The sequence below is a fragment of the Alligator mississippiensis genome, chromosome 4, assembly GCF_030867095.1.
Source record: "Alligator mississippiensis isolate rAllMis1 chromosome 4, rAllMis1, whole genome shotgun sequence".
Taxonomy (NCBI): Eukaryota; Metazoa; Chordata; order Crocodylia; family Alligatoridae; genus Alligator; species Alligator mississippiensis.
The window spans coordinates 89,600,068-89,613,171 of NC_081827.1; the positions used below are offsets into that span (position 1 = coordinate 89,600,068).

Consider the following 13,104-nt stretch of genomic DNA (forward strand, 5'->3'; position numbering starts at 1 on the left):
CACAGGCAGGAATAAGTTAGAGAATTTACAGATGACATCTGGAACTTTTTGACAATTCCCAAGAAACTACTTAACTTGCACCACCTTTAGTTCTTCGTTAGATTGCATGCATAGATTGGCGATGCGTAGGGGGTGCACGCAGGTGCACATGCACCCCCTGAAATCAGCCATGCACTCCCTGGAAGCACCAGCCACGAAGCTGGAAATGCACTTCCCGGTGCGCCCCCCCACATTGGTGATCTGGTGCCCCCCCCAGACTCAAGAGGCACCAGTCACCCATGCATGCATGGTATACACATATATATACATATATGGTTGGAGTGAAAGTACTCCATGAACTTCAGTTCAGGTTTTTTTGGCCAGAAGTACATGCTGCGTGCTGCAACAGTTCTACACATCTTGTGCCTCCAGCCATGGGCATGAACCACTTTAAATGCTCACCAAAACAGGATCCAGGTGTTATGCAACTCCACAGTAGCAAGGAAGGAGAATTGGTCATGGTATACATGAACTACATATCTCAAAGAATGACCATTACCGTCAAGTAAAGCGATTTCTTCTACCCATATGCAGTCCACTAGGGCTGTGCGAAGCTTTGGTAGCTGATTCAATTTGGAGAAGATTCGGCCTGATTCGGGGACTGAATCTCTGAATCCGAATCGAATTGGGAAACCAAGTAAAAGCTCCGAATCGATTCAAAGCATCCAAATTGATTTGGAAAATCTTTGGACAAAGATTCGGCCAATTCAGAGATTTGGCCATAGACTAAACAGGCAGCTGACAGCTGCCTCCAGCTGGTAAGTGTTGGGGTTGTGGGAGGGAGACGGTGTGGGGGAGGAGGGATTGGGAATGGGACAAGCTGCCCAGCCGGGACAGGGGGCTACTCGGGGATGGGGGAAGGGGGGCGTGGGATGCGGGTGCAACAGCGCTGGGAGCAGGGGCTCTGCCCTGCTGCTGCCTGCCCAGCCAGGGCAGGGGGTCAGGATACAGGCAAGGCTCGCTCCAAGTGGAAGGGGGCAAGTGGCAACAGGTCATAGCCCCCGCTTCCAGCGCTGCTGCACCCACATCCCATGGCTACCGCGCCGGCTGGCAAGCAGTGGCAGGGCAGAGCCCCTGCTCCCAGTGCTGATGCGGGTGTGGGAGCGCTGGGAGCAGGGCCTCTGCCCTGCTGCTGCCTGGAGTAAGCCACGCCTGCACTGTGCCCCGCCCCGCCCCGACTGGGCAAGCAGCAGTGGGGCATAGCCCCTGCGGCTCCCCCCGCTGGGTCAGAGGCAGGCATAGCCAGAGGAGCCATGAGAGAAACCCCCACGACTGCCCTGCCCAGCTCCATCCCCTGCCTAGCCCAGCCTCCCGGCACTTAAAAATTTTTTAAAAAAAGCCCCATACTCACCGGCTGCAGCAGCCTCTGGGTGCTTGTGGCAGAGCCCCCCGGTGCAGGGTGGGGCAGTGGGGATCCCCCCACCCCCGCCTGGCACCTGTGCATCAGCTGTACAGTGCAGCTTGGCAGGGCACTGCATGCTGTCTAGGAGCTGGGGCCGCTGGGGCTGAGTGTTGCCGGGCTCTGGCTGACACGTGGAGCTGCCCCAGCTCCCAGGTGAATCGAACAAATCGCTGGGGAATTGAAGCAGAGGGGACCATAGAACCATGGAGGAAGATTCTGCCAGTTTGAGAGATCCCATTAGCTAGAAAGGAAATTATACTGGGGGGAGCCTCAATTAAGAAATTTTTCAGGTCTGACTACAAGAACCAAGTAGCTCAGCCATGCTGGTGCTACTATGATTATCCTCGCTGAATCTTTCCTTAGCTTCCCAAATTTATTTTGGATCAGCGTACCAAAAAGGTAAGCACACATCAGGTCCAAGGAACAACAGATCAGAAATACATCAGATATAACCTCCTTTGGAAAAAATGTGAAGGTCAAGTCTGGCATGCTAAACTTATGTGTGTACAAGAAGCTTGCTCAAGCAAGTTCCAAATGACGTTTCGAGATCAAATCTCAGATGATTAGTCAGCTCTACTAAGGTTTGGTATCTTTCTTGGTGCAAACAGGATACAGATCAAATTGCTCATTTCTATACCCCACAAAAAATAAAACCTGTTACCAAGCAGAGCATATATAATAGGAAGATCCAGCAGCAGAAGTAGTCTACTTCTGCTTAGGGTATCAGATCTGGTGCTCTGATGATACCAATGACAATAACTGGTGATACATTAGCACAGGGGTGGGCAAAATGCGACCCGGGGACCAGATGAGGCCTGCCAGACCATTCTATCTGGCCTGCAGGGCCCCTAAAAATTTAGAAAATTAATATTAATCTGCCCTGGGCTGTCGGTCATGCGGCCCTTGATGACTTGCCAAAACGCAGTAAGTGGCCCTCTCCCCAAAATAACTGCCTGCCCCTGCATTAGCATATTGCTGCTTCTTCTAAAGTTTCTGGTGCTTCCCAGGAGGTACAGGTTTTCTGTGCTGGTAACAGTATAATTGTCTGCCTCTGTTATGTTTGAGGCTTCATGCATGTTTGCTTTTATGCAGGAGTACGGACTCCTTGGGAGCTCTGCATTGCTCAGAATCCTCCGGAGAGCATAAAACCTCATCTATTTAATTAAAAACTCTACATCCTTTAAATGGAAGATCCTTAATTTAAATTTACCTCTTTAGGGACTCCTGATAATCTGAAATGAGAGAATTTCCTTATGACACTTATGGTGTCAGAGCATCAAGGATCACCTGGACTCTGGAGAAAAATGTTCTACAATTTTACATTTGCAAACCAAGGACAAAATCCCGTAAGTGGTCTTGAGGAAGCCTGCCAGCAAATTTAGAGACAGAGTCCCAAATTTAAGTAATCGTGCGCTGCCAGTAAGGTCTGGTAATTGCCAATTCTTATTTGAAGATATGATATTAAATATATTTTCCATCCAAATTTATCTAGTTTCTTCAGCTCCTTGTCTTAAAATGTTGCTTTCTGCTGAGTGGTGTGCATATAAAATTGAGTAGGAACATGGACACACTGACCTCTCCAACAGGAATATCTTTAAACAAAACTCTCCAGCTCATTCAGTTCAGCTTAGAAAAAGACTTACAAATGGCACATTATCTAGTATGTGCTCCTCATCCAAACACAATAAGCCTGTGGTGTGCACATCATTTAGAGGCACTGTTGCATGCCTGAAAGAATTATTAAACCTGGATATCTGTGTGGAGTCAAAGACAGTTCTGGATTCCAAGGCGACTCTCAGGCTTTGTCTGTACCTACAAATACTGCACTTCCTGCTCTGCCGCCAGAACACAGCCAGGCACTTCAAGCAGTTTCATGCAGCAGCTGTGCTTCTTGAGAGTCATGTACACCATAAGGAGGCACCAGGGGCTGACACAGCTGTGCCAGCTGGCAGAAAGCACAGGAACATATACATCAGTGACTCTCAACCAGGGTGTCAAGGAACCCTGTGTTTCCTTGAGATCCTTTCAAGGGTGCCAAGGGGATGCCATGCAGTGTTATTTGGGTGGGCTACCACAATTCACAAAATAAACCCAAAGATTTCCAATAGGAATCCACAGTGTTAAAAAACATGCTTATCTTTTGTGATATTTCCAAGTTCTCTGCAACAGAAAAGAGTCAAAACTTGAGTTTCTAAGGGGTGCCTCAAGTCTAAAAATATCGAGTTACTGGGTTACATGAATCTTCACCTGGCTGCCAGGCAGCAGCAGGAGCCTTGCTCTACTTCATCGACGTGTTGTAACTCTGTTGGTAGAAGGAAGCATTCTGCTTCTTCACAGAAGCTTGGATACAGATGCACTCAACATTTTGCCAACAGAACCCGAGTGCTGCTAATAATGCTTTGCTGTATAGATTAGGCCTCAGACAAAAACGGAGTCTTCTTTTTGTTACAGAATGAAGAAAACGTTTATCAAAAGGATGCTCTGAAGTAACCCCAAAATTGACTGTCTCTGTTTACACCTATTTACAAAACATAGGTTTGAAAGGTTGATCAAACAGTGAGCCAAGAGGCTCAGAGGTTGTCACAAGGTGCCACTTGCAGGGGTGGGGTTGGAAGGGCAGAAGGAACTAAAAGACAAGCGAAGTGACCTCTTGCCCCCTTATGCAATTGGGTGCTGTCATCAGGCCATTCTAGGCATGGTCTCCACAGGCCCTGCTGGCCAAATGAACAAAAACTCAAGGGCACGGGCACACATGCCCATCAAGTGTGGCGTATGTATGGACAAGCACTCAAAAGAACATTTTCTGCAGACTAGCATTCCACAGTGATCTCTCAAGTACTGACCAGGTCCTGGTATGCACTCATATGTTCAAGGCCTGAGGCAATACAGCTGCAAGAAATGAATTGCAAAGATTCTGTTTAGGCTTCATTTGCCAGAAATATACTGTTTTTACTGATACTCTGACAAGGAGACCGATCTCAAAACTAGGGATTAATTAACTCAAGGCACATACAACTGGCAGATATGAGTTTGCTTCATTCTCAGAACAAATAGTGGTAGTGACAATTTATAGCTGTCGCTGTAGACATGTCCATAGCAAAGGAAAGGAGACAGATGAAAAGGGGAATTATAAAAAACCAGTTAAAAAAACCTTGCACTGAATACAGAAGTAAACCGATGTGTACATTTAAATTCCTTATAGCTGACATAAGGTATTTACTCAATACTAAGAGGAGGTTCCCCATAACATTTAACATGGAGAAAAAAAATGCCTGTCTTGGAATACAATATGAGGCAGCAGGAGGCAGGCTGCAGCTCTGGCCCTGACCCTGGATGGGGTCTGCACCCCCTGCCTCTCCCTTTCCAAGCCTTGGGCCCTTACACAGTTCAATTCCCTAGCCCCCTAATTAATTAATCTAATTAAATAATTAGGTTCTGTACATGGAAAATTATAACAAATTCATAAATTTCTCTGTACAGAACTTAAGTTCTGTACAGTGTTTTTAAACAGTGCCAGTGTTTTACAGTGTTTTCCGTACTTCTCTGGACCCTGGAGAGGGTCCAGAGAAGGGCCGCTCGTATGGTTAAGGGCTTGCAGGCCAAGCCCTATGAGGAGAGACTGGGGCACCTGGACCTCTTCAGCCTCCACAAGAGAAGGTTGAGAGGCGACCTTGTGGCTGCCTATAAGTTCATCACGGGGGCACAGAAGGGAATTGGTGAGGCTTTACTCACCAAGGCGCCCCTGGGGGTTACAAGAAATAATGGCCACAAGCTAGCAGAGAGCAGATTTAGACTAGACATTAGGAAGAACTTCTTGACAGTTCGAGTGGCCAAAGTCTGGAACGGGCTCCCAGGGGAGGTGGTGCTCTCCCCTACCCTGGGGGTCTTCAAGAGGAGGTTAGATATGCATCTAGCTGAGGTCATCTAGACCCAGCACTCTTTCCTGCCTATGCAGAGGGTCAGACTCGATGATCTATTGAGGTCCCTTCTGACCCTAACATCTATGAATCTATAAGTATTTGGGGGGGGAGAGGAGGGGGAGGAGAAAGTCATCTTAAATTCAGGGCAGTCTTGGATTTGGGTAAATATGGTAAGACTGACAAACAATAAAGCTTGTTGCTGGGAGATAAAACAAGTTAATTTCCCATAGTATAGAGAGGAATTCGCTAACACCTACAGTCATGGAGACTCCAGTCTATGTCGCAGCACATATTATGCACAGCATGGGACAACGGAAGTTATGAATTTACATTAAAATGTTAGATGCAGAAACTGAATGCTCAGTTGGAAAGCCATGCCTGATTTACCATGCTGGTTTAAACAGTAACATATAAACAGTAAAACAACAAATTGCTTAACAATACAAGATTTCCTATTTCCCAGTCAGGGTATCTTAACAGAAGTCTCTAGCCAACCAGATGTTTAATTACATTACGTGCTCACAAATGGTTTGGGCAAATCATCCCAAAGTGCACGCAAGGGAGTGTCACTGACTGCAATGACTCCAGTTCAACCTTCCCTCATCCACATGTTTGCATGAGGGGTGCTTTCAAGTAAACAGTCTTAATGGCACGAGATTCACTCATGTCTTTGTAAACTGAAAATTCATCCCACAACTTTGCATGGTATTGTTTAAAAAATCCGAGCAAACAAATCTGATATTATCAAGATACACTGAACAAAGATGTACATGAAAAGGGACTCTTACCTCCACTCTGTGGGTTGACCTGCCTTAAACCAGGGCTCTGCATGACAGCTCCTCTCACAGGATTCGGAGCTGGAGGTGCAGGAAGAGTAGTATAGACCACTTGGTGGTTAGCAGGAGCTCGTGGTACAGGGAGCCTTGCAGCAGTCTGAGTCACTGGACGATGGGTTACATTCACTGTTGTCGGAGCTGGAGGAAGGGGAGGAAGGGGGGGGGCAGGGAAGAAAGGACATCACACACTGAAGTTAGAAGTAGTCCCAAATTGGAGTCAAAGATTAAAATGAGATCCCATTTCAGAATGCAGACATCTTAAATGACTGAGCTGAGTAAAGTGACAGCAGTCTTTATGAACCTCAACTAGTTGCATGTGTTTTTAGGAAGAGATTAAGTATAGCAGATCATGGTCTAAGCAAAACTGAAATATTTTTGTCATTTCCTTAACATTTGGAAATGGCAAAATACATGTAATTTCTAGGTAAAAAAAGGCAATCATTATAGGATACCCCAAAAAGTAAAGTTGAGGCCAAAGAATAAAATTTTAGCAGGACTGCAAACACTCCAAAATGGACACACTTTACTACTAATTGCATCTCTTCTTCAAAATACTAGTTGAATTCTGATTCCAAGTGCTACTGTGGGAAAGCCAGGCTAGTAGGAGAGTCAGCGAGATAGATTTCTGCAGAGCCCTCAGCAATCAAACAATTTCGTGGCTAATTGGACATTTTTCCTTTGCATCCTTTTGACTTTGAGTCATGCTGTAAAGATGAATAAGCTTGCCTTAGTGTCAAGACTTGCACAGCAGCCACAGAATCTATTATTAAGGTCATCCGCAATCCAAAGAACTGTGTCTGCTGCCATGCCACACATGCATGGCAGGAAGCACAATTGGGATCTGATCCCTGATCTCACAAATCATGTGCTATTGTTGATGCAGAGGGAGCCTGAGATTGTGATCTCAGGCTCCCTCTGCACCACCATATAGCAAGCTGGGGGCCTGGTGTTCACCTGGCTTGCAAAGCTGGTCAGCTGACTGGTGCTCTCACCTGAAGGAGTGCACAGGAGCCAAGGGCTCCCATGTATTCCTAGTCACAAATGACAATCTGCTAACTAGCACTCCTAGCCTCAGGAGCACACTGGAGTCTTGACATACACTTGGTTAATCACATCTTAGGTGTAATGTTTGCCAGGGGCCTGACAGCAAGTTGTTGGACTTGTTATTCTGGTGTTGCTCTTTCAGTTATTCAAACCCTGCAGCTGGTAGGGTACCTAGTACCTGAACACCCCTCCCTTGGACAGCTACTTATACCTTTTAGTGGCCTCTCCAGCTGCCTTTCACATGGCCAACAATGTTAAAAGACAAATTACCACATGCATAGAACTATCCAAAAGGAAGTTACCTGTAGGTAGTACATGTATGGTGGTCTGGGAAGGTCCACTTGTTGGCACACCTGTCTGCTGCAGAGGAGCTGTCTGCAAAGGCTGCAAGGGGCGAGCCACGGGTTGGGTGGATAGGCCCGTTCCAGACACACCTGACGGATTCTGCTTTTTGGCATCTGCTTCAAAAACAGAATGAAACTGTAGACAGTAGCAAACAGAATCTGAAAAGCCATCGGGTCATTCTAGGTACTTTCCCTGCCTCTCTTGAATCACAAAAAAAAAAAAAGTCTTACACTATGCTTGCCAGTGTGGGGGCTCTTCCATATTTTCATTCTTCAAGCTATTATGAAAAAAATCCTCTTAAGGACCTGACTCGTCATCCTGATCTGAGACTCTAAATATTTCATTCTGTTATCACCACAAAATGCTTGACAGTCCACTGACAGTTCAGAGCCAAAACCCCACGAAGCCTCTGGCTTCTTTACTATTCATTTCATCCAAGAAGAGCACAGACCGACTGCAGATGCTTCCTCAGCCTGACAGAGTGTTTGTGCCCAAAAGCTTGCAAAGAAGAATTTTTTCCAATTACTGGAGTTGGTCTAATAAAAGATATCAGATTTACCCAAAGAACCTTGTCTGCCTTTGTCCTTAGACCAACACGGCTAGAACCTATACTCATGTTACTCCTGCAACATTTAAATACCTCAAGCAGTGATCTTTCAACCACCTCCAACTGAAAAATCTCTTCCACAACTCAACAATTATGCATTATTTTTTAATTCAGTAAAGACACAGTGTACTTTACTGAATAACTGTTATCATGCTTCAGAATTTCCCCACTCCTAATACTGGCTGACATGCATGCTCTCTCCTACTGAATTCATTCCTTTTAGCCCAAAATTAATTTAATTGCATTTCTCTTTTAGAATTCCTTCCAATGTTTTTTTTCTAAGAAGGATATAAATTATGATGCTGTTCCTTACATCAAGATGCTGCTTACCTTGCCCTGCTGGAGGATGCAGAGAAATCATACCAAGTAAAACACCCTTACAAGGCTTTAGTAAAAGCAAGTTAAAATTAAGTATATTGCAATTCCTTCATCTACAAGGCTAATGAGGAAGAGAGGAGACATCTGATCTGCTCCTAGATGTCTTGGATGCTGTAAGCAGGTGGGGGAGGGATGTGTGAGGGGTGAGAGAGGCAGCTACAATGAAAAAGTGAGTTTTCTAGTGCCAAAAACCCCACATAAACAAGCGTGCCGAGGAAAGCTTTAATGGTTCTCCCAAAAGACCTGGGCTGACAAGTGTGCTTCTAGCACTTATTTCAACAGCCCATCCAGAATTTTAAAATGCGAAGAATCAGACAAAATCAGTACTAGGCTCTTAATAAAGTACCAGTACATAATGGTGATAGGAAACAACATGCTTTTTAAGGTGACAAGGGTCTACATTAACTCCATTAAAAGGTAGTAAAAACTGTTAGTTTCAAGCTTCAGGCCAACACAAAACCTGAAGAATACTCAAAGTGTTTCCACTCTTCAGAGTTATTTTTATGGCCTTACCAAGAGGTTTCAATGAAATAAAACAGCTGCTCTAAGGAAACAAAGCAAAGAGAATCCTTACCAAAAAATCTGACCTTGGTTTTGACCTCATAAGTTTTAACACCAACAGCAAATAGTCTTAAGCAGTACCCTTCAGAAGCTGTTCTGTGGCAGTACAAAAATACTGTTAAAGACCACTTGAACAAAAATGCAATTAAAAACATTACGAATTTACAATCTTACTATTTTCCTACAGTCGGACTACTCAGTATGTTTCGGCGATGTTACTTGAAGGACAAAGTAGCAGTGAGTGAAGAATGGAAACCTTTTAGAACGGGTGGGCAAAAAATGGCCCGCGGGCCGCATCCGGCCCACCAGCTGATTGGATTGGGCCCGCAGGCAGGCACCCACCAATATACTGTATCCAGCCCAGCTTGCAGCTACCCCTGCTGCACTCTGCCAGGGGCCGTGTCCTGCCTGGGGCAGAGCATGCTGCGCTCCTAGCCTCCTCCGCCAGCAGGCAAAGCTTCTGAGCAGGGTGCCTGCTGTTGCTGCTGCCCAGGGAATGGCTGGGCTCCCCCAGCCTCCAGCAACTCCTCCTCCTGTCCCTGCTGCAGCGCTCCGGGCAGCAGGTAGGAAGGGGAAGCTACAGCGTTGAGGGGAATGGGGTGGGCTCTGCCTGCAGCTCACTCTGGTCCTGCTCAGGCTGGGCAGGAGCGTGTGTAGATGGAGGGGAGAGTAGGGGTGGGGGGGGGACGGGGACAGGGACGAAGAAGCTTGGCTGCTCACAAAATCCTGATGGGCAGGCAGGGACAGAAGGGAGGGGGGGAGCAGCAGCAGAAGCCAGTGTGCACTTGGTGCAGCTCCGCCAGGCAGGCACCCGAGAGAAAAGCAACGGCAGCAGGAGCCAGCACAGGCTCGGCTGCAGCCCTGCCAGGCAGATGTGGGACAGAGACTAAGAGAGCTCGTGATGCCGGACTTGGCTCCCTGCCCCCCTCCCCTCACGCAGGGGCTTCTATTGGTGCCAGCCAGGAGCTGCTTTCCTGCCCTTTGCAGCGCACTGCAAGCCAGGCAGGCAGCGCCGAGCCCCTCCCCTCTCCCATGCCTGCAGAGGGGCTGGGCTGAGCCACATCACAAAGAGCAGGCAGGGGGAAGCCCCCCCATACACTCACCCAACCCACCTACACCCCACACGTACCCAACACCCCTACCCCCTCCATACCCACATACACACCGAACTGTCCCACACCCCCCAACCACATACATCCCACACACATACTCCCACACCCTGACCCCCACCATGCCCACACCCCACATACACAGACATGCACCCATACCCTAAATACACCCTACACCTCAACCACACCCCCACCTCTCCACATATTCACCCCCACCCCCTCAAACCCCTACTTCCAACAGTCCCACTCTGACACTGAAACAGTCATTTTCCCCACTCCCCAACCACACATCCCACATATACACCTCAACCCCCCCCACACCATACCTACACACCTCACACCAACCCCCCCACACTCTCCCAGCTGCCCCTGCACCATACCCACAGCCCACACATATCCCCCCAACCACACCCTTCTCTCCTACCCCTCCACACACAATATACAAGCAAACCCCCACCCCTAAAAGGAGTACTTCCTGGACAAAGGGAGAGATCGCAGTGGCAAAGGTCAAGGGTTAGGGGTCATGTGGCCCTTGATGCCTCACCAAAACTCGTTAAGCAGCCCTCCAGCCAAAATAATTGCCTGCCCCCGTTTTAGAATGAAAGTGCTTTAAGGCAAATAAAGGTGAAGATCTATTTCATAAAAACAGGAACTATTTCACAGAAACTGCCTGTGTGCCTGCCTTCATTAACTTAACCCTCGCATAACAGCAAGGTATGGCTGGCATCCTATAAGCCATTGCTTACTTAGTGCTAACTTGTTTGTGTGTCTATGCCCCAAGACATCTTTTGACTACTTTCAAATGTTAGCTTTTTGCACAGAAAACCAAAGGTTTCCCCGCAATCAAGAAGTTATTTTGTTCTCTCCAGAAAGGCAGCCCATTGGTAAGGGCTACACCAGTTCACTACAAAAATGGTATCAAATTGCTAAATATTTGCACAAAAAAGGGCAGTGGACAGCCATGTTATAGTGAGGAATTTAGATGTTATGGATGTACTGAAACCAATCAGCTAGAGATGAAAGTCTATAAATCCCATTACTAAGAACCCAAATCTTTTTCAAATAGTCTTATCTAGAAACAACAGCTTGTAAAAAGATGGTATTTCTGTGACAACGTGCTTCAGATTAATTGCACAGTTTTATTAAAATAATCAAACTAAGCCTCTTAAAATTTTAGTTTCCCAGTCATTAAATTTCAAAGTAAATAGATTTATTCAATCCAAATTCTACAGTTTATAAATAAAACCGCTATAGTAATCTACAAAAGAAATTCACTTTGATAGTAAGAACAACTAGATACAGCATGATAAAATTAACAAATGGTTATGAACAATAAAAATAGCAGTTATGTGACAGAAGTGAAAAGGGTAAATTCTCAAATAAATGAAACTGAAAACAGAAAAATAGGTGAATTTGTACCTGCAGTACCTAAACTGAATAGTTAAAAACATTTTTAGAAAAAGAACAAGTACAAAGAGAACTACTTTTCTGATCCCCATTTCATGTACATCACATTTATCAAAAAAACCTATGAATGCTTAACCTTTGCTTGAGAAAGTCAGAAAACTGCAGAAGAGGTTACTGTGCTCCTGCGCAGCCCTAAGTGTCATTGATAAATCAAGAGATCAGTTCAGATTCAAGAATGTTCTGTTGTAAATTATTCCTGGAGAGGAAAAACCACAACTGCTCTTCAGACAACAGGTTTAGCTAGCAGCACCCACAGCCAAACGTGCATGTGTTTAAACATAAATTAGCATACTGACAGTGGAAGCAAAACTCAGTACTTAATGGAGTTAACCTGCGACAGATTACTGTTCTCTATCACAGAACATTGTAACAATGGGCGTATGCAACTCCAAGTCTATTGAGCAATGATTTTTTATTAAATTTATCAAATAAGAGTAGCTAGAAAACAGAAAATATAGCACAAAGCCAAGAAAGCAAAAACAATAATTCAACTACAGACCTGTTTATGGCCTGATCTCAGTAGCAAAAATAAGAACAATGTTTGAAGGAAAGAATGCAGACATGGAGTTAAGTGGAAAAACAAGATAGGTTTTACCAGTAGCTTCAATTACTTGAGCCATGCTATTTGAACATCTTTGTCTGGTAAAAGAATGGGTATCTACTCAACTCCCACAACTACATTAACATACTGCACACAATACCACATGGGAAATTATTAAACTGCAGAATATCATTATTAGTACAGGAACTGTAATGTAGGTAAGGAACTAGCTAAAAGGAAGACGATGGGTAGTTCTGAAAACAGAAAAACTGGGGTGGAGAGGAGTTAATTGTGGTAATTCCTAAAGGATTAGTTTTACGATTGATCTTCTTTAACATCTTTATTTAATGTTGACACAATAAGCAGAAATGTGTTAATGGAACTAGCTGATGAAACAACGCTGGGCAGCACAGCCAACACAGAGGACAACTGAATTATTACAAAAGAAGATGATGGCGACCTTGGCATTACAGTAATAAGAACAGGATGAAATTCAATAGCTCAAAACGCAAGGTCACATATTTAAAGACTAATGAGGAATTCTACTGTTTTGGAAATGACTGAGGAGGAGAAAGACTTGAGTATATTAGTTGAGTGAAGAATAACTGAGCCACTAATGCAATGTATCTATGATAAAGATAACTATTACCTTAGGATTCATATCAGATTACTTAATTTCAGCAGACACAGGGAAGAACTAAATGCCACTATACAAGGTGCCAGTAAGACCATTTATCTCATATAGTATATGTTCTACTCACCCATATGTCACAAAGATAAACTCAAACTAAAACAGGTGCAGAGAAGGGCTTCGATGACCATCAGGAGAATGAAGAATCCATCTTATGTAAAGAA

The 13,104-nt window shown here is 45.2% G+C and overlaps 1 protein-coding gene across 8 annotated transcripts in view; it reads right to left on the reverse strand.

The window, feature by feature from the left end:
- Positions 1 to 13,104, reverse strand: part of ATF7IP (activating transcription factor 7 interacting protein) — a 146,208-nt gene that overhangs the window by 6,872 nt on the left and 126,232 nt on the right. For 7 of the 8 annotated variants that reach the window (XM_014610916.3, XM_014610913.3, XM_014610914.3 and 4 more), the window contains exons 12-13: positions 7,544 to 7,702; positions 6,150 to 6,335 (exon numbers count right to left, since the gene is read on the reverse strand). In XM_014610916.3, the coding sequence (XP_014466402.1) occupies positions 6,150 to 6,335; positions 7,544 to 7,702 (345 nt within the window). The remainder of the gene's footprint in view (positions 1 to 6,149; positions 6,336 to 7,543; positions 7,703 to 13,104) is intronic. The other variant, XM_019480834.2, reaches the window with a different exon arrangement.